At 33.1% G+C, this 21,773-nt stretch overlaps 1 protein-coding gene across 3 annotated transcripts in view; it reads left to right on the plus strand.

Annotated features, from left to right (window-relative positions):
- Slit2 (slit guidance ligand 2) overlaps positions 1 to 21,773 on the plus strand; it is a 331,792-nt gene that overhangs the window by 2,877 nt on the left and 307,142 nt on the right. For all 3 annotated transcript variants that reach the window (XM_027936332.3, XM_027936326.3, XM_027936338.3), the window contains exons 2-4: positions 65 to 136; positions 1,280 to 1,351; positions 12,684 to 12,755. In XM_027936332.3, coding sequence (XP_027792133.3) covers positions 65 to 136; positions 1,280 to 1,351; positions 12,684 to 12,755 — 216 coding nt within the window. The remainder of the gene's footprint in view (positions 1 to 64; positions 137 to 1,279; positions 1,352 to 12,683; positions 12,756 to 21,773) is intronic.

The raw sequence follows: 21,773 nt of genomic DNA on the forward strand, positions 1-21,773 counted from the left end.
TTAACTTTGCTTAACTAAGTTAATAGAAATAAAATGGAGCTTTCATTTTCTGGTTGTCTCTTAGGGATTTGAATGGAAATAACATCACACGGATTACGAAGACAGATTTTGTGGGCCTTAGACACTTAAGAGTTCTGTAAGTTTTCTTCTGTAATATGGGGAATTGTATTGTATTGAAGATTGCACTTTGAGAATTGCTAATAGTATCAGTTTTTCAAACCTTTCCAATGACAGAAATTTTAAAAATGTAAAGGCCTTGGTTTCTTTATTTATTTTACTAAAAGCACAACTTTTAGTAAAAATTTGGGCTTTTATTTTAAGTTTGAACACATGCCATAGAAACAATGTTATAGAAATGACCTTAAGACTGTTTTATCATACCCTAAGTGCCTTATGCATATAAACTTGTAGAATAGTTGCTTTCATAGTGTGAATAAATAATGTGGGACATCTGATATTTTAGTGTTTGAGATTAACTTGAAAAACTCAGGTAGATCTGTGTTTAAATATTATTGAGCTAAAAAATATTTAGACTTTTTTTCCTAAGAAAAAGTAATTTCTAACATTAAAATCAAGCCATCCATCTTTTTAACAGAGCTTAGGTAGAAAAATGTTTATCTATAAAAAAGCATCATTAGTTATATTTTCAGTTAATTTCCTTACCTTTAATATCATTGTAGATTACATAAAATAGTTGCACTCTGATTACTTCTTTACTTAGTGGGTTAATTTAGCTGTGAATAAACCATTACTCAAAGTCAATGCTACATAAACTTGTTTTCTCCCACAAGATTGTATATATTTATGTCTTAAAGGTCATATGCTTTTGACCTCTATATACCCAGTGTTCAATTTTTAAAACATATTTTGGCCCTTATGAAATATTTTGGTTGCTGATGGGTATCCATAAGTCATAAGTGAATATGTGTATGATGAATTACTGTAGTTAAGAACACAGTTGAAAATCAGTGTACCAAAAACAGCTATCAAAGCTGCAATTTCACTGCTCTTTTGTTATGTTTAAGGTTTAGAGTTTGAATAGTAAATTTAGTGAGAAACTGCTTTAATGTTTCTGTAAAAGTTTTGTGATGTAGATGCTTTTTCTTCTCCATGAGTTCTTTCACATATATCACCATTAAATTTGCTCCTAGTTCTCAAAGCAGAGCAAAATCTAACTTTAAAGAGAGAAAGAGGTTATAAATGTTCAGTTACTGAATTGAAATTGACTTAGATGGTAACATTAAGAAGAAGCATGTTACATTTTTTTTTTTCATTTCAGTCAGCTCATGGAGAACAAGATTACCACCATTGAAAGGGGAGCATTCCAGGATCTTAAAGAACTAGAGAGACTGTAAGTATTTTCAATTCCAAACTCATGACAACATGACTGTATTTTTACAAACACTTGAATTTCAAGGCTTATGTCTTCGATCTCATGTTTTAGCTTTAAAAAGCTTGCAAAAAAAGGGGGGGGGAGATGAGTAAGTGGTTTTCAGACAAATTTACAACAAGTAGAGTTTCTGGATATAGGATATTAATTTGTAATAAAGCACAAATTTACTTTTCTGAGATGTTTATATACTTGGTAACCATTGCTTTGGTACTGAAAGATGTACATACATGTTTTTCTTATTTGTTCATCTGATTTGTTTGCTTGCCTATGCAGGAAGAGAGGTGGACCTTTTGTTCCTATTAATAGTACATATGGAAGGGATGTTTTTCTAATAGTAATTTTAATTTCTATGATGTTACTTGGTGTGTCATTAGTGATATTATATTTTTTCTGATGATGATTTAACTTTTTATCATTAGAGTGAACATTATTAATAATTGTTATTCACAGCTTTATTTTGTTATGCTATAGTAGCTTTTCAAATATTCCTTTTGGGAAATAAGAAAGATTACCAAAGTAAGATCTGTTATCAATGTGTAGTCATTTAACATTGACCTTTGTTTTTCCAAAATTAAATGTAACCTTCAAATTAAAATCTATTTTTAGACACAAATTCTTAATGGATTTATATTTATTACTTGAGGATTTTTTAGATTCACAGTATATATTTACATCAGACAAAACCTCTATCTGAAATAGAAAAAAATTACAGACTTTGTAGTTTGAAATGTGATTTCATGTCTCATAGATCTTGATTATTCCACTTTAGTAGGTTTGTATTCTTAGGACAAGTAACAGATTTACTAAAAGTAGTAACAATTATTTAACAGTTTTCACATCTGATTTAATAGTCACTTTATATACAAATAACTCTCCTATTTCAAATAACAAAATATATTCACTTTAAGCAGAACACACAGTCGTATTCACTAGGCCCAAAGGCAGAAGTTAATTCTGTGTAATTGTCCATAAGTTGAAAAATGACTCATCATCTTCTGAGATATTTATAAATGCATAGATTTCATTTTTATGACTTTAAGTAAAACAAAGAAATATGTACTATATTTATTATAAAACTTGGCCATGATAAATATTGAAATATGGGGAATATAATTGTAGAGTTCAAAATAAATTTAAAACACTACTTTGAGCTAGTTTTGGGGGAAAGTAAAAACAAGATAAATATTTGGTTGAATTCATAGTAAAGTTCATAAATTCATAACCTATGTCTAAATACATAAAATTATTCTGAAATTATTTATTATTTGATGTTCTTCAGAAGCATTCATAGGCTTTGTGACTAACTCACAAATTTATCTTTAATCCATCTATTTTTAAAATATTGATATAATCATTTAAATGAATAGAAAATTTCATAATTTTATATATATATAATATATAATGTGTGTGTGTATATATATATATATATATATATATATATATATATATATATATACAGTTTTGCAAGAATAACTTCTAGCAGTCACAAAGAAGTATCTATATCTTGGTTTTTAAACAATTTTTGAATCATAGAAGGAGTCTGAATGGTTTTTCCTGCAGCCTCTACTTTGGTTATATTGTGTAAATATTTTAAGAAAGACTAGAAGAAAACACACTTTCTGGTTATTTTTCAAGCCACTTCCAAATATCATTTGAACTTTCATCTTGACTAAATTAACTTTTCCTAAAAATTATTAACCAGATGCTATATGATCTGAAATTTGATTAGAGTTGTAAGTGGTACTATTTTTTGACTTTGCCTTCCTCTGGGAATGTCACTTCATCTCAGAACAATTTTCTGTTCTACTAAGACTAAGTCAGATGTTTCAGAGTGGGAGGAGAATTTGTAATTTTGAATGAAAACTAATATATATGCAGGACTTCTTTAAATCACCCCAGCTGTTGGCTGAGAGCAAATATTTCATATTTGTGAGGAAAAGCTGAGAAAAATTCCTTTTGTTTACAACTGCCAAGTCCATCTGATGGAAGCACATTGTTATCTGACAGCCAATTCATCTCCTTGGGACTCTGGAATTCAAAACCATTTCTTAGGAACATTGTGGATACACTTTTCAAATATTTATTTTTTAAATACATTAAATGGCAAGCAGTTTTACTAAGGAATGCATTCAAGTTATTGTGAAACAAAAAAATTTTTAATTTTGTTCAGCATATTGTTTTAAAAATAAAAACGTAAAACAACAACAACAAAAAATCTATCTTGTGAGTATCATTCTCAGATTATTATGGCCTCTGGTATATACCCTTTTTTAATCGGGGTCATTTAACATCACAAAATTGCTTGCTTTTTCAAAGAATAGCAAGGGACAATGTGAAAGATAGGCAGTAATCAATGAATTAACTTTAGCTATGAATTGTGTAAACTTAAATGATTTTTAATAATTTAGATGTGAGATTTTATACTCTCAATTATGAAAAGATGTAAAAGTGCAGGCATATGTTGTAAATACCATCCATACAGTGAACAGTGATTTAATTTTCTTTCCTTGTATGAAGATCAAAAAAATAAATAAAAAATGTTTATTTTACTTGTGTGTAATGTATGGTTCTAAATTATTTTCATTTTAAAGTGATAAAATAATTGTAAATGATTTTTGTGAAATTTTCAAAGTTATATTTATCTCTTATTTTATTTTGATGTCGTTTACACTTGATCTAGAGGGGAAAAAAAGATCTGAAAGCAGAAGATAAGATCTATGCCTTTTTATAAATCCAACTTTTTAATCTGTAAGAAGCAGGATCCTGTTGTTAAGTTGAATTTAATGTTAGCATGGAATAAGAAAGCCATTATTTGTAAATCAAAGCAGTATAGCTACAAAAGAAAGATATTTTTTCTACTTCAAAGAATGGATGCAATTCTAAAATCTCAAAGCCAAATGTCAAGAAGTACATGGATGTTGAAATCCTTCCTTCCTCTTGTCTCCTTCCTCATCCCTTTCTTCCTGTCTCTCCCTCCTTCATGTCTTTCTTCACCTCATTGTTTTCTCCCTTCCCCCTTTCCTTTGGTTTATTTTTCCCCACCTTCTCCTCTTGTTTCCTTTTCACTCCCTTCTTTGTGTTGTTTAGAAATGACATCAGATGATGTGGTCATCATCAGAATGTGGTTATGAATCACTGTAAAGGGACTAAGTTAATTGCACCTACACACCATGAGCACACATGACTTCCTGTTTTGTCACTCTGCCACCACACTCCCAGACCTACCACGTGCAGTGGCAGATTTTCTAAGAGGCTTTGTATTGCCAGCAGTCTCAGTTTTTCTGGGAAAAAAATGAAACCTTGAGTACTTTAAACCTTTTTATATTGTATTAGCTGATCTCCTGTCGTTTAATCAGAAAGTTCTATAGAAATCTAATGTGGTTAAACGACTAGCTAATTCAGTACAAATCAATTAAGAGGGGAAAAAAAATACCAGTTAACTACAGTAACAATTCAGAACACTTAAGAAGTATGCTTCTTTCATGTACTTCCTAGAAGATACCTTTATATATCCACAATAAATTCTCCAGACAAAATTACTAATACAAGATATTTCTCAGCTGGTACATAATTCTCTAGATGGTATTTTTTTTTTTTAAAGTAACATTGGGACCCAGAAGTTCTGTGGGCTGGTATAAAATTCTGTGGCTTACATAAATTTACAATTTATGTACCATTGTGATAATGCTTTGTAGTCATTGAGCTATATTTTACGGCCTTTTTTGACAAGCTAGAATACTTCAGGGTTCCACTATTGAAAACCATCTTCCTCTTTTGAAAATTCCTTCATAACACAAATGCAAGAGTATAAGAAAGTTTAAGGCTGTCATTTCAAAGACATTTTGGTAGTTACTTCAGGACTGCAAAAATGAAACTTAGATATGTTTATCTAGCTTATATTAAGAGACCAAGAGCACACCATGGAAAATCTTGGATATTAGGCTTTTCCTGGACATTACAATCACCTTATAATCTTCAATAAGGAAATTGTTGAAGTGATAAAGGCAAGTACACAGACTGTGCCGTATTCTCCCAATAACAATGTGCTTTTCACACAAATATTCTTTAAATCTTTCCAGTTTTAGTCTCTTTCTATTTAAAATGACATTTTCTTTCCTTAAAATTTTCTCTGGCTATTCATTTTTTTTTCTGGATAAATTTGTCCTTAAAATATTGAAAATGTAGCCATATGTTGAATCCTGAAACATAAGCCTGTTAAGTATTTTAAAGTTCCGGCAGAGTAAATACAAAACAAAAATAACAAAATTTCCAACAAGTTGATGCAAATCAAATATATTCATTTTAATTTAGAGAAATCTTAGTCTCTTCCCAAAGAGCCTATCTTTGAATAAATACTGTATTTTTATCAAAGAATATCCAAGGGGCACATTTCTTTTCTTTTCCCAGGGTGGTGCTGAATTAGTCCTCTTTTCATGAACACACCATTCATAAGCAAGTGACAGTGTGAGGTTGAGAGCCCTGGCACTCTACAGCCTTTGTTGTGGGTTGCTACACATGAATTCAAGTGGAGAATATGTGGTGGAACAGGTCTGAAGGAAAGCACAGTTTATCCTGTTCATCAAGGATGTCAAGAACCCCTCTTCTGACTCATCCTACAAGTTTGTAGGCAACACATAATATATATCTTTTCTTATTGTAAGGACAAACAAACCATGCTCTCTCCTTGGACAGGAATGTGAGCTCATTTCAAGAGTTGTTCTCTGGTATCTTTGCACCTAGGTTGAAAGGCACTGTGGTTGCTTTCTTAGAAATTCTCTTTGAAGAAATATATCAATTTAACAGAGGTTGAGTGTGCACGTTACATAAGGTAAAAATACTCTAAAATAAATACACATGGACTATTTTAAATTGTGTTTCCTGACTCTGGCCATAGAAAGCTTTATTGCAAATGAGCTGTTGCAAGTTTAGCAGAATATTCAATCCATCTGAGAGGATTTCTTGTGCAACCTGTTTTTATGGTCTCTGAAGTCAAACTGTAGTGAGAAGGCCTGTTTGCCCTTATAAATTCTGAAGCAGCAAGGCTGTTTATTTTTCCCACATCTGTTTTGGGCTCATCCTTTGTGACAGTGTTTGCTGGATGCTGTGTCTTTTATACCTCCTTTGAAATGAGTAGCTTCGTTTGCACTGTTACAAGGTATTTGTGGAAGCAGTGAATGTCAAATATTTTACATTTTATTCTGTTTTTCATTACTTTTTGGATGGATACCTTTCTGGCTGAGTTATGCCTTCTACACTGCGTTTCCCAACTTTGCACAGAATGAGGCTTTTGTGCATGGACTTCATATGTATTGTTTTTATCTTTTTCAAAGAAAGTTATATCTGCTGGTCTGGAAGGAATATTCATTGGTAGAAATCCTTTCAGAATGAAATCTTGATAATAATAGGAATAATCTGGTACTATCAAAATTGAAATATTGTTTCAAGATAGCATTTACAAAAAAAAAATATTTGGTTTTCCTAATTTGAGCATCCATGTACTCTGAATGCAGGTAGGCAGTTCGGAAAGACTGGCTTTGTGTGGCTCTTTTAGGATTTGGTGTTGGAACACAGAGTTTGAATTATCTAGAACTCCTGTGTATAGGCACCTTGCAATATTCACAGCTGCTGCCTGGTGTCTCCTGAAACACCAGGTAAATACTTATCAGTTGTATTGTTGACTATACTTTCTAACCAAATACAAAGTTTCCCTCCCTCTTTTAGAAACAGAAACATTAGGTAAGAGAGATACAAAAAAATATCCTTAATTATGGTTCCCCTATGAGATCTTGAACACCTTGCTTCATCTTTAAAAACTTCAGTTTCCTCATCTTTAAAACAAGGATATATATTATGGTATAGCTTATACTTGTAGTAGATGATTTAGGTAAGGTAATGTACAGTTTCACAAAATTCTTTGCACACAGTGCCTAAAGAACTATCATTATGCATTTCAATATACCTTTTATTTCTCAGAAGTTGATTTAAAAATTATGTTATCTTAACTATTAATGTGTGTGCATAACAAATTTATGCACTGTATATTAAAATTATGCAACACTATATGCATTATACTGTTAATTTCATTCTGATTTTCTGTTAGCATGTAGTATGTGATTAACAGAAGAGACATGAAGATAATTCAAATTCTTCACGTTTTGTTTCAGAATGTTTGTTGTAAACTTTTTGAATTGTAGAGAAATATGAATAAGTAAAAGAACTAAATAGGAAGCAGCCTTTTTTTTTTTTTTTTTTTACTAAAAAGAATTGACCTTTATAGCACAGAATACAAGGGATGAAATTATCATTGATATCACTACTTAAAATACAGAACTGTTAATTTAATACAAGCTAAGTTGATAATGCTGTTGAAAATTCATGTTTTTGTAATGCATGATAAATGTTAAAATACTTGATCTAAAAATATTAGAATAAAAACATTTAAGAAAAGATAATTGGAAATTTTGTCTAAGAAGAGGTCAAAATAGGGAACTAATTAGTTCTATTCCTGGCCATTTATGTATGAGAAACAGGAGGTTGGAAATGATAAACTTTCTAAGGCAAATTTATCAGATGTTTATTACAGACCAAGTGTGCTGCAAAAATACCCTACATTGAGAATGACATGTAAGAAAAAAAGCATGAATTTTTCACTGGCTTTGGTGAAACTGTTCTTATTTTACATTTTAAATTGGATGGAAGATTACCAATATTAATTAAATTGACGTAGAAGTTGAATACAATAAGAGACTATATTGTCTATGAAAGGACAAGAGTCACACGGGAGCAGCTAGCACATGATAATTTAGAACAAAGCTTGTCGATAATGTTCAGGTGCCCTTCGAATTAAGGTTGTTAAGAATCAGCATTTCAGAGGCCAGTGGTGTTTTGCGTGACACAGAAAGGTCATTCACTCTAATGAAAGTCAAACTCAAAATTAGCTGGTACCAGAGAATGAGCACTTATTGGGACTCCTTCTCATCTTTGCTCTAAAATAAAGTGTCTGGGAGAAAGATCACGCACCTTTCTCAATCCAGGAATGCCATACAGAAAATTCCCAGACAGTCTTGGAATCTTGGAGGCAGATTCCACCTACGGATGATGATGCAGAGCTAGGTGTCATTTTACCTCTGCTATCTCCTCAGACATGATTAAATGTCATTAAGTGTCCTTGCTCTGAGTAGTCACAGTTGACTTACCTAGTCTGTACAATGAGCAAGTTTATGTGGGCCCCATAAACAGTCCTGCTCAGTATCATCTGTTCCTTACATCTGTTTTCCTGTCCTGCAACTATCACATTTTAATATCAGCAGCTCACTTTTGTTATAGTTCTTATTATAACACTGCTCTTTAAGCCACTAACAATTGTTTTGTATGTGGAATTGGAAGGAAGATAACTTTTTCTTCAGCTCTTTTTAAGTACTTGTTTTGCACCTTAAGAGTCTTTATTGTAATTCTCGATTTAAAAAACTGCTCTTTAGATTAAGGATTTAATTTATGGTCTTTATACAATAATACATTACATAGTTCTTGATATATCATATTTCACACTTTGATTCAAGTGGGTTATGAACTCCCATTTTTACCCCGTATACAGATTGCAGAATCACATCAGTTACACATCCATTGATTTACATATTGCCATACTAGTGTCTGTTGTATTCTGCTGCCTTTCCTATCCTCTACTATCCCCCCTCCCCTCCCCTTAAATATTTTCTTTATTAAATATTTTTTGGAAGAGCTTCTTCTTCTTCTTCTTTTTTTTTTTTTTTTTTTACTGTTTTTGTTTCCAATTAACCTTAGTACTGATGGAAGAGAAAATATAACAGGAGTCGGAAGCCCAAAGTGAACATACTCTTTTTAAGAAAAAAACAAAAATTTTAAAAACCAGCAAACGTGCCCTGTTTTCTATCTGCATATTATGCATCACTTACTGATACTGGCCCTTTTTGTCTAATACTATGTTGTCTGATGCTTAAAATGGAAATGATTCATAGTTGGTTTAAACATATTTAAAGATCATTCATAATTGCTTTCCTGAAAGAGTGAAAAAATGCTTGAATTCAGAGAAAAAAGTTTCACCTGTATTTTTTTTTCTTTTTCTCTCAACCGTAGGTATTTAAAATAGACATTTAAAAGGTGAATATAGAGTCATATTTTAAAAAATAAAACTTGGTGTTTTATTTTCAGATGATTAGTTTGTAGATGTTTAAGAAACTGGTTATACAAAACTATGTTTTTCTGAAGGAAAAATTGGTGAAAAGTAAAGTTTCAGCAATACATTATTTTGAATTATTGTTTAGGAATGTTATTCTGTGTTCTTCTGTAACTCAGAAGATATGTTCTGGAGTCATGCCACTTGAATTCAAATTCTAGCAGTCTTTGAGCTCCATGTCTCCCTCCAAAACAGCAGTTAAAAGTTGTACCTACATGGGGGATATTGTGAAGAGTGAATGAGATAATTCATGTAAACCTGGCAGAACAGGGAGTATCACATAGTAAGCTTAATGCACTTACCTACTACTCGTGGAGCAAATTAAGAAACACTGGGAATATGAAGTTGATAAATAAGAGCAGTTCCTACTCTGAAATATCTACTTTTTCACAACACATGAAGTTGTATTGATGCAGACCCCTAACAAGACAACCGTCATTCACTTGCATTTCTGGATTTGTTTAAATTCATTAAATTTCTTTCAACTCTAAGTGATGCTGAGAATGTTTCAGGTGGGAGCAAGAGAGTGGGCAAAGAGGTTGATGGAAAGGGAAGGAGATTAGTATTGCCTGGGACATGTGGAAGCAGGTAGGATGGTGGGGCTTTCCTTAGCCAGAGTGTAGCATCAAACTTGAAGAGGCATCACAAGAAGTATGCCAGAGGAAAGCTCTCCGGGTATAAAATTATGTCAAGCTCTTGCTGACCGATATCAAAAGAGGAGGACAGTCTGTTGTCAATCAACATATCTAAGACCCTACTAAGTGCCAGGGAAGGACATGTTAAATGCGAACAGACTCCTCTCTTTGCCTTCTGTTTTGCTTTAAAACCCAGTTAAGTACCAGAAAAGGCGGGAGGAAATACAAAGACAAGGTCTTTACCCTTGAAAAGTTCACAGGCTGGTGGGAAGAGACCACACTTGAATAAATATCATTAGTGGAGGGACTTTTACTTATCAAGTGTTTTGGGGACATAGCCAAGGGAGGTGTTGAATCTATGTAGAATTGGAAAGCTGCACAGAGGATGTAAGTAAAGCAACTTTTGATGAAAAGGGAAGCCCCCTACACAGAGAGCTGCCTCGGCAGGAACTCTGGTTTGAAGGAGCATGGCTACTATGGCTGAAGAATTGGATGACAGTTGTTAATCACATGGTTTGGATATGATTAAGAAATCTCATCTCTGCTATTTTAGGAATCAGAACTGGCTCTTTGGACAATATACCTCCTTCCATGAATGACTGCTTTTCTAGAAAAATTTTCATTACCACTGTTGTGAATATTTGTAATTTACTTTCTTTGGAGGTGAATTTAGCAAATCAAAATTAGGCTTTATTTTATCAAAAATGGATAATGGTGGGATCGGGAAGTACTTCTTTCTCAGAATCATGCCCAATAGAGAGCAAATAAAAGCTTTTGGGTTCCATTTTACCTTGTTATGTACTTTATTCCTAAAAACTAGTGTAAGTGGGAAGTAAGCCCATCCTTTCATCTGTGCTTTTACTCTTTGCCCTTCATTTGTCTTGGCATCCTTTTTTAAAATTAGTGTACATTTTATTAAATGCTGAGAATGTTTCTGTCAATGAACAACTTCTTAGTGATATGAGTTATGAAACCAAAGCTGTGTTCACATTCATTGCCTTGTGACATCTTTGAATTAGGAATTCTGAAGTCCACTTGGTCCAGCTTCTCACTTAATATCGGATTTCCCTTTATCATGTTCTCAGCAGAAAAAACAAAAACATACACTCCTTGAGTATATCTAGGATAAGTAGTGGACAGTTTCTCAAGGTTGATCTCAGGGTAGATATTTCCATTTTTTAATATCCCTAATTCTTAGAAAGGACTCCTTACTATCTTTCTTAGGAATCACAATTACTGGTCTCATTTCTGCCCTCTAGAGACTGAATGTAATTCTGCTTCTACCTGAGGATCCTTTAACTACATCAAGAATGATATGCTTTTTTCTGTCCCCATATGTATTTTGAAGACTTAAGAAATACCTCTGGTTTCTTCAGTGTGATGTTAGTTTCTGGACCTACTTATCCTCTTGTAAATTAAGCAGATTGTGTGTATTTTATGTTAGATTTAGATTTTTTTAAATTTAGATTTATAAAAAGAAATAAGCTATTATTTTGAATTTAATGTTAAAACTAACTCTTAAAGAATTGGGTATCAGGGGTAGAATTCACCTACTCTGTTCATAGGCGTGTATAGTCCAAAAGAATTGTCATATTACATCAGGATTTAAATTGAGTTAGAGTTGGACTCAAATTCTTTCTAAAACATCTAAAACACTCCAACATCAGTTAAACATTTAAAAGATATTTAAGCAATTTATGACATCACCATACACTATAACTCTGAGCATTAAATTCAGTGAAGGGTTGAGAGGCTTTGGGTTGAGGTGTGAACTTTGTTGGCTTTCTTCTGATTTTGCCTGTAAGGAAAAACCATACTTAACATTTTGTCACACTTTTATTTTATTTATATATTTTTAATATTCTTTTTAGTTGTTGATGGACCTTTATTTTATTCATTTATATGTCATGCTGAGAATCAAACCCAGTGCCTCATATATGCTAGGCAAGCACTCTACCACTGAGCCACAATCCCAGCCCATCACACCTTTATTTTTATTTTTTAGCTAAATAGAGGTACAAAATTGAAATCTCCATCTCCCCACAATGCCTTGACTGAAAACTTAGGTCATTCAGGACAGAGTACGAATTATTTTACCATTTCCTGTATAATTTCTGTTGTATATGGAAGTTGCTTCACAGACTTGAGCCTGAGTCATGAAATCTTTCACCATTGTGTATATTCTGGTTGACTGATGTTGCAGGAGATTTGAGTTTAGAGTTTAGGCTCAGCAATCATCATCTGAGTGAGCATAATGGAAAATTGCTTTAAAGAGTCATGTAACCAAAGGTGTAACCAACTTTTGATTTGCAATGCTTGAATTCTCTTGAATGTCACTCCATTCTTACTTGAAATTCAGGATGAGGCATGACACTACCAAATCGCAGTCTCATTGTTGGGTATTCTCTATGTAACATAAGCTTTGTTTTTGTTTTCTCAAAAGGCGTTTAAACAGAAATCACCTTCAACTGTTTCCTGAGTTGCTGTTTCTTGGGACCTCGAAGCTATACAGGCTGTAAGTAGATGCACACTGTTAGTGTTGCTTTGGGTAGTACCTTGTGTTTTGGATCTGTTTCCTTGTGCTTTCCTGGAATCTGCTTTCAAATATATTGATGAAGTGAAAGTTCGCCTTTTTATGCTTTTTGGTGGTGCTGGGATTTGAACCCAGGACCCTGTGCATGCAAGACAAACACTCTACCAACTGAGCTATATTCCTAGCGCTGCCTTTATTATGTTTTGAAGGAAATATATGCTTAGTTTTCCAGTGGTTCCAGTGGCTTGTTTGGTTAGCATTCAGTGGTTTATTTATGTGTGGTTGTAATGGTGGTATTCTTTTTTTTTTTTTTTTGGTTATTTTATGATGGTGAGATTTACCTATTTCTTAATGGAAAAGTTTGAATTAATTCTGAAGGGGAAATTGCTACTCTGTTTCCTCTAAAAAGGAAGTTGACAGTGTTTTCTTGTAAAGTTGATCTCAGTTTTTTTTTTTTTTGGTATTGTTTCTGTAACCAAGGAGTAGTGTTTATTAGTCTGAAAATTTTATTATCAGCTATTGAAAGAAAGTTGTAAATTCACTTTTAAATGTTCCCTTTTAAAACCCAAGTTCCAAACTCTGCAGAATCAATGATTGGAAAGTAAGGTATTTATGTCAAATGCATCATAGGTTGTTAAAGGGAAGTAGTTCTTTAAAAGATCATAATGTGAGTATTAGGTAGAATCAGTTTTTCATCCCTGGAATGCTTGCTCACTGACCTAATAATGTATAATAGTGAAAACACATTTTTGAAGGCTTTTAAAATTAGATTTTCAGCCATATGAATGATGTTATACAGATGGCGGATAAGCTACAAAGTGTTGGAAAAATAAATAGCAGTGATTACTGATGCTCATATATGTTGTGAAAAAAAACTGCTGGGATCTATGGAGTAAATTGTTCAGAGTGGCCCCACCTGGATGGTGGGGAGTCCCATATGGTAGTGTTTGTACAGAAAATAAACATGTTGCTTTGTTGGAGCTTGACTTTTGTAGTCAAGGCTTTGTAACCTGAAAGTTCAATGTTGTTACTGATTTCAAAAATAGGAAGACAGCCCTCCCACACACACCCCCATTGAAGCCAGAATCTCAGCTTGGTCCCTGAATACCTTATTTCACTCTAGGGAAAACTTTCCCACAGACACATCACATCTTCTCTCTAGTGTGACTTTCTTGACATTGTTTCTCCAAGGCTAGCCAAATTCACTGGCAGTATTTCTCCTCTTCTTTGTGTTCTCTGTTGCTTAATTGGTCCAATTTAAGTCTACATAAAGCAATCAAATGAAGAATCCTCTTTTTAACAAATGTTCTCCAGGGGCCATTCTTCCCAAGGAAATAGGATGTAGGGCTGCTATAAAAATTATATGTATCTATATGAGTTGAAACTTATATTTAAATATTTGTGTTTGGTTTTTCTCACAATAGCCAGAGTTGGTTTTCTTAGTGTTTCTCTTTCTGCATTAGGTAGTCTTGATGGACTTCAAAGCTAGCATACAAAGAGCACTGTTAAGCAATTCCTCTGGTAATAGAGTACCTTGAAAACTAAAACTCAGTAGTTTACAAAGTTGTTTTCCATGTACTGTACAAATGACTTTAAATGGAACAACTGTAATGTAAAATTCAAAGTATTAAGTTGAAAAGGGGAGAGTAGAGGAAGTACTCTCAGCCCAATCTCTGAGAAACAAGAAGGTTTGATGTTTATTCTAGAAGTAATTCTTGTGTTAATTTCCCTTTGAGTTCTCAGGTAGCACAATCTGCTGTAGAATTTCCCATCAGCAGACAATATTCTGTCTGACTTTCTGCCCTCTTTGACAATGTCACATAGTAGACCAGGAGATTTTCTCTTATGTTTGGTTTTGTTTTTATAACTTTCCAAAGCTTCTATATGAAAAAAAAAAATGGTTTGGAATATTTGAGAAGTGAATTAAAAAACCAGAACCCTTAAAAAGATGACAGAGTTTCCTAATTCATTAAAGGCACATTAAAATATGAGAAAATGGAGAGCTGGGAAATACATTCAGAAATTTTCATGGGCTTGTTTGGCACAAAGAATGTTCCCTGGGGAGTAATGGAATCCAAGTTGTGTTTGTTAGGTGAGAGTAGTTATAGTAGAGACATGGATATGTTAATATCCCTGAAGTTACACCTTGATGTCTTAATGTTTAATATCAGACTTTAAGATAAAGTGGCCCTCTTTATCTGGCATTTGACAGCTGACATGGACACTGGCTGCATATAGAAATATAGAGGCTTAGTTTTTATCTGCATTCTCCAGCAAGGAATTTTCTTTTAGATTTGAGGAATGGTCACCTCAACTGAATTAGACTTAGATAAATTGTTAACAATGATATTTTTTCTCTTGAGAGGCAAACTGATCAGCTACATGTGACCACTTTTTAAAAATGACTGTGATTGCTCATTTAGGAGCCTTTAATAAACAAACAAAAGTTTTGAAATAAACGACAAAAAGTTTGCAAAGCTGACTATACTACAAAGAGCAGGGATGCAGGTTCAAATTTTCTTCCTCTGATACAGGTGCTTAATAGCTCACCTGAAACAAGTGTTCTGGTAGGGTGGCAAAATGTGCTCAAAACTACTTGTGAAAGTATCCTTTAAAATGTTAACTTAAAAAGTAATATTTCTTGCACAAGAAAGATAAGTGACAGAAGAAAGTATCTAGGATTTTGAAAAATAACATGGGTGTTAGGACAAAGAAAGCTCTTGATTGGTTGTTGCCTGTATATATTAAGAGAGCCATAGGTTCCTGACTGTATAATGTGGTAAAGACATGCACATCCAGAACTTAGAAAAGAAACAAATTTATAATGTGTTTTCTCTTTATAAATTAATATAGATGCTATATACTATCTCAATTTACTTATTTTCTTACTTATTTGTACCTTTTACCTTAATGCATTTTTTTTCTAATCTATTACCAACAAAAAAGATTACCAATCTAATGTATAGTTAATTTTAAAGATGTAATTTTAAATATATGTAGTTAAAATTTTAGCATTGATTATGTGAAAGCTATCCTGATATATGGAACAATACATAGATTTTCTTTGTGCTCTTGTAATGAATAATCACCATTTGACTCTTGGCTGAAAATGAGATGCCAGGAGAAGAAGCACACATGTTTTTTTGCAGCCTCTGAATGCAGTATGAAAGAAAAAGAGGGTACACTGTATATGAATTATGATTCGACATGGTTGATTGCTGCTAGCGGCCAAATATGCTTTCCCTTTGCTGTCTGCTCCAATTTCTCTTTGGACGGGTTGAGAGAGCACTACATGTTCAGGTCAAGATGTTTGCTCAGAAATAGTAGTACAGTTGCAGCTGTGTTTGTTGGAGCTGGAGACTAGTTTAAATAGCATTACCATTTATCCAGTCCATTAACAGAACTCTGTAAAATAATACCAACTCTGCGTAAACTACAGGACAGTGCAATAAAATTACAAGCACTTGTTGACAGATGGAAAGTGTAAGTACAGGGAAAGTAAAGGGTGATAGGATGAAGGTTAAAAGAGACAATGCATAGTCCTACTCTTTGCTCTTCCTCTGAAGCTGCCATTGCATTTTTATGATCAACCAAAGAGTGGAGAAAATTATTTTCAGAACAATCTGGATCTAGTTAACTAAAAAAGAGATTGCAGTGATTTTTTAAATGGTTGCCTATGATTGGTTGAAATCTATGGGTAATAAATACAAATCTTCCAGATATGTATAACCTTAAAGATGGCTTTATGAGGGAGGATTCACAATTTCTGATATGAGTTTGCAGCTACTAATTCAGACTTTATTTCACTGATAAATACTGTGGTTAGGTATTTGGTTATAAATATTTGTTTTGTGGTTTTCTGTTTATTTCTTTGAGTATTATTATATTGCCCAGATTTCCAATGTAAGCCTGACAATTTCAAGAACTTTGCCAAAACTCATTTTTTTCACTTGCATTTACCAAACTAAAACAAACAAAAACAACTACCTGTGTCCCAATGGCATACTTTATTTACTTCTTTGAATAAAATTTCTTGTTTCTTCTTCAGAAGTGTCATTTATTATTCCCCAGTAAGCTTCAGAAACAGTAAATTATCTACATTATAAATAGCATTGCTAAACCAAAGAGACTCTTATGATCTAGTGAATACTTACCTTAGAAGGGATTTCAAACACTTAAACTGATGGGTCATGTCACAATGCCTTTGCTCATTTGCTGTCATACAGGATCTCAGAGTGTCAAATTGTTTCTAATAACAGTAGTGATTGGGACTTTTTGAAGAGAAAAGTTTATTTTTCTTGTTTTATTAAGGTAAATTTGCTCCACATTAAAATACACAATCTGTCTTCACTCTTCATTTTCCTTTTTCCTACTTCCATAAAAGAAGGCTTAGGGGTTTTTTTGTTTGTTTTGTTTTGTTTTTTGTTTTTCCATATAGTGTTAAGAGTAACACATGGTCATTGTAAAAAAGATTCAGGTTTAGGTTTAGTCCAGAAAAATAGAAAAGAAGAGGTTAGTAGCCATTCATTATCTCAACACCCAGATGAAACCACCATTATACTTGTTAATTATGGCTACCTTAATTTTATTTTGATGATTATGCATATAAATGCTGGTTATACATGAAGGATGAAAACATTGTTTTTTGTATCCCCAGGGTCTAGTATAAGACTTGACCTTTAGAAACTCTGAGTAAGTTTCTGATGTATTGAATTAAATCTCCATTGGACTCAGGGTTTGCAACTTGAATGAGCAAATAGTAACTCTGGGAAGGCATTATGAATAATGGAGGGCCAAATTAAATTTAAAGGATAAGTTGGCTAATTAAATGTTTAGTTCCCTTAGGTTTTATAAACATTGGAGGATTTCCATAGACACAGCATAATCAAGATGATCCATTTTTCACCTAAGCAAAATATACCTTAATCTAATATAGTGCTATACTTTTATACTACTGAACCCTCAGCTTTTGGACGTTAAGTTAACCTCATAGGATTCTTGTAGTCAAGTATAAAAGCAGAATACGATGGTGGAGCCTGTGTAAAAATTCTCTTGAATTAATTTCTGCCAGCTTGGATTAAAGTGTGAGCTACTAGAGGTGTCAGGTGCCATAGTTTCCTACCTCATTTTACTCTTGGCCTGTGTGGCCCCTGCCACAATAAATCTGACGGTGGTTGTGCAGGAATTGCAGGTTACAGTTGCTAAGGTTACCGTTGTGCAGCCAGATCTGCACCATTACTCATCTAGTGAGCTGCCATCATAGCTACCGCTGGTTTGTGTTGCTGAGGCTGCCCAAGAGCCTAATGTGCTGTGGATGAAAGTTCTTCACAGGAGAGGGGGGCATGTCTGTGTAATTTAGTGTAAGATTTAGTCTAAGAAAACACTGTGTGCATTGTACTGATACTTCTGTAAAGGGAAGAGATTGACTCCTTATCTTTGAAACCCAAGAACCCATAATCTCTTAAACTTACAGTGTTAACTTTCAGTGTTAAAATACCAAGTCTTTATTACTTTTTAGGTAACTTATTACATATTGGGCACAAGAGTCTCTGTTTTTGCCATATATGATAAAATAGAGACATAAAATCTTAATTCAAGATTTCCTTTACATAATCCTAAATTTGTATTTATGTAGTTAGACAAAATATTCTATATTCACATAAATGAATACACTTCAGAGTAGCTTGTTATGAGAAACAATTTGTGAACCATTCAACAGGACCCACTTTTGACTTTATTTATGTATTTTTAAATCAACATGTAATTCAATGATGGAGAGGTTACAAATCCAAAAAGGATTAAGATTATATTTGAGATTTGGTGGGCCTGGTGTTGATAGTTTTTACTTCAAAGAGATTAGTAGTGGAAAGCTCCATTACTGGAAAAAGCCTCAAATTAGCAGGTTTCTGCTGTTACCAACCCTCAAAGTGGATTCTCTTGGAGTGTGAAATCTACAGCAAAGTTCATAGCAGGAAAATCACATGCGGGAAGGTCTTTCCCTCTCAATGATACTTATTCAAATGGTTGCTTTCCCAAATGTAAATGTTGTATCCCCACCAACAAATACTTGGGGTATGCAACTGTGATAGAGGCTGGGAAGAGAACCTGGCAGGGTGTGCAGCCCCACATGGTATGTGGGATTTGTGGTCCTGGGCTTGTGCTAATGTCTGACTTGTAATATGGAAATTAAAGCCTAGAGAGTTCATAGAGTGTGATGGTGTTTTCTGAAACACAAATTTAAATATGTGGATTTCACAACTAAAACAAATCATATATAATATCTGAGGTATTTTGAAATACCTCAGATATTTCAAAATCTGACTGCAAATCACAAAATTGCTGTGATGATCCCAGGGCTATAATTTAGGGACTGAAGTTTACAATAAATGTTATTTTTTTATCTAAGTGTTGATAAAGTCTTATGTAAGTGATATTAACGTAAGTACATGTTTACATTGTGTTTTAAAACTTAAAATCAGTAAGGGAGGTTGTGCAAAATAGTGTTTAAATGGATATTTATGTCTCTGTTATTTTTGGAAGTCACTTTAGCATCCCTAGAGTACAGCTCCGTAAAATGGGAATTGATCATACTATTTACTTTGGGGAGAAAATCAAAATCGTAATTTAGATTCTGTAATCAAAAGAACACCATCAGCCTTCAAATATGATAGAAATTATAGTTGTATTACTATCATCCTCCAATTGCAAATAAGATGGAAATAAGAGTCACTTAGATGTCCTTGTGATTTGCCCTGTCAACACATTTCCTGATTCTACTGTATCAACCTCTCACATTTATCCTCAGTGTAATAACACATAAATATGCATAACTACATCAATTTTTCTACCACTACAAATCGACATAAAATGTGCATTTGTACCATTTTACCCTTCTTTACTTGACCATAGAAGGTAAATTATAGCCAGGATATTGTTAATGGGATCCTTTCACTCTCTCCCAGTTGATGACTAATGTAGTTTTAAAATTCATATATAAAATGAATTAGGGATAGAAACAAATTAACTGTGACTGAGGAACTATTTGTTAATCCACCTATTTAAATTGCTGTTTTAATGATCTGTTTTCCCAAATGACAAAATGTAGAAAAAATATGAATTATAAAATGCTGAATAAACTCCTTCAACTCTACCAGCAAACAGAGTTGTTCAGAAGATTTACATAAGTTGCTTAAAGTTTCATTTTTTTTTAGCAGTGAAAGTTTCTGTTTTTAAAAACATAAGATCTTTAATCCACTTTTTTTTTCTTGTAGCATATAAATATTATCTGAAGAGTGAAGCAGTTGGTCTTTATACAAACTGCATATGTGATTTTAAGTATGTTTTTACAGTAGCAAATATATCAAAATGTTGCAGTTGTTTTAGGACTTTGAATTTAAAAACTATTTCATAGCAAAATGGGTATCATCCAGAAGTTTGTTTTGTTTTGTCTTTGTCATAATTCCAGTGCTTCTCATGAGAACGCACACGTTACAGCTACAAGAATGTGGTGTGTGTCCTTGTTACCTGTCACCCATATCCAAGTGAATTGCCATCACTGGATTCTTTATAGAGGGTTATCCTTAAAATATTTTGAAAAATATTCTGATGTAAGAAACCTTTGGACAGAAGTTAAAAAAAAAATAAAATGAATTCTAGAAAAGGAATCCACAAAACAAAAAGACCTGTTTGTGACATCGCCCACGGTCTAGGGCACACGCTGTAGTGTGAAACATTATTAGGAGAACATCTGCGCCTCTTGAAATGACCCCAAATGAATGTTTGCTGCTGAGTATGGCAACTTGATTTAAGTGTTCAGGAAAAAAAAATCTTAAAGAAAGGAGAAATAAATAAGCTTGGAAAGAGAATGGGAAAAGATAGCTCTGCCCCATCATGATAGGTTTCTTCTACCAGTGAAAGATTAAAGCTCAAAGTATGTGAATAGCTGAGAACAGCAAAGAGAAAGGTTGATTGCTTCCCCTCCAACAGTTCCAATTGATTGAAAAAAGCCTAATTTAAAGTTTTGTTTGTTCTATGTCTTAAACCATCAGAATTCTCCTTTAGGACGGGAGGAATGCTCCGGAGGAAAAAGAATCCAAGGATAAAAGTCATTGCAAGCCAACAATTGTTCCTAATCCTCACAAAATGCTGGAGAAATTAAATTTATTCTTTATTGCTCCAAGTGTTACCTAGGTCACTGGGCGATGGGAAAATTGGACTGGAAGTCGGGCAGGCGCAAGCTTTGTTCTGTGTCTAGATGGTTAACCTTAGACACCACAAGGCATCTTAGAGGGCGGTGGGAACTGGGTTCAGAGCATTAACACCAGGACTTTTATTACCCCAGATTTATAATGGGCTGTGCTGTCAGGAGATGAAAATGTTGTGTTTACATTTCAGTGTTAAATGATCATTTAATTAACACCTAAGGAAAAAAAAAACTTGTGAAATTCTTAGCAGCTTTTATTGTTGGTTTCCTGGGAGGTTTTAATATCCAAGTTTCATTGAGAATTCTTTTTGTAAGTAGAGACACAAAAGGCATTATAAACTTTTTAAGGAAGACAAACAGTTTAACCTTGACCCGTTTTTCCCCTAAAATATTAATTTAAATTACATTTTAAATCTGGTATGCTTATTTAAAAGTTTTTTTAGACAAACATATTAAAAATACATCTTAATTGAACACTTTAAGTAAACACAATATATACATATTATTTTATTTATATTCTAAAGTGTTTACTGTAAAACATTTGCAATTACTAATTAGTTTTTCTTAAGGAGTTTAATATACTTAGAATATAAACATTTTATATCTTTTAAACCAACACTCTGCTTACATTGTTTTAAGAATCTGACTCAAAATAGATATTCATAGTCCAGAAAAGTCTTTGGGAAAAATATACATTATTATTATGTTATTGTTATAATTAATTTGCAGACAGCTACTCATTATGAATTCATATAGAGATAATAGGGGAGAATATTGTCATTAATTTGAAAATTCAA

The sequence above is a fragment of the Marmota flaviventris genome, chromosome 7, assembly GCF_047511675.1.
Source record: "Marmota flaviventris isolate mMarFla1 chromosome 7, mMarFla1.hap1, whole genome shotgun sequence".
NCBI lineage: Eukaryota > Metazoa > Chordata > Mammalia > Rodentia > Sciuridae > Marmota > Marmota flaviventris.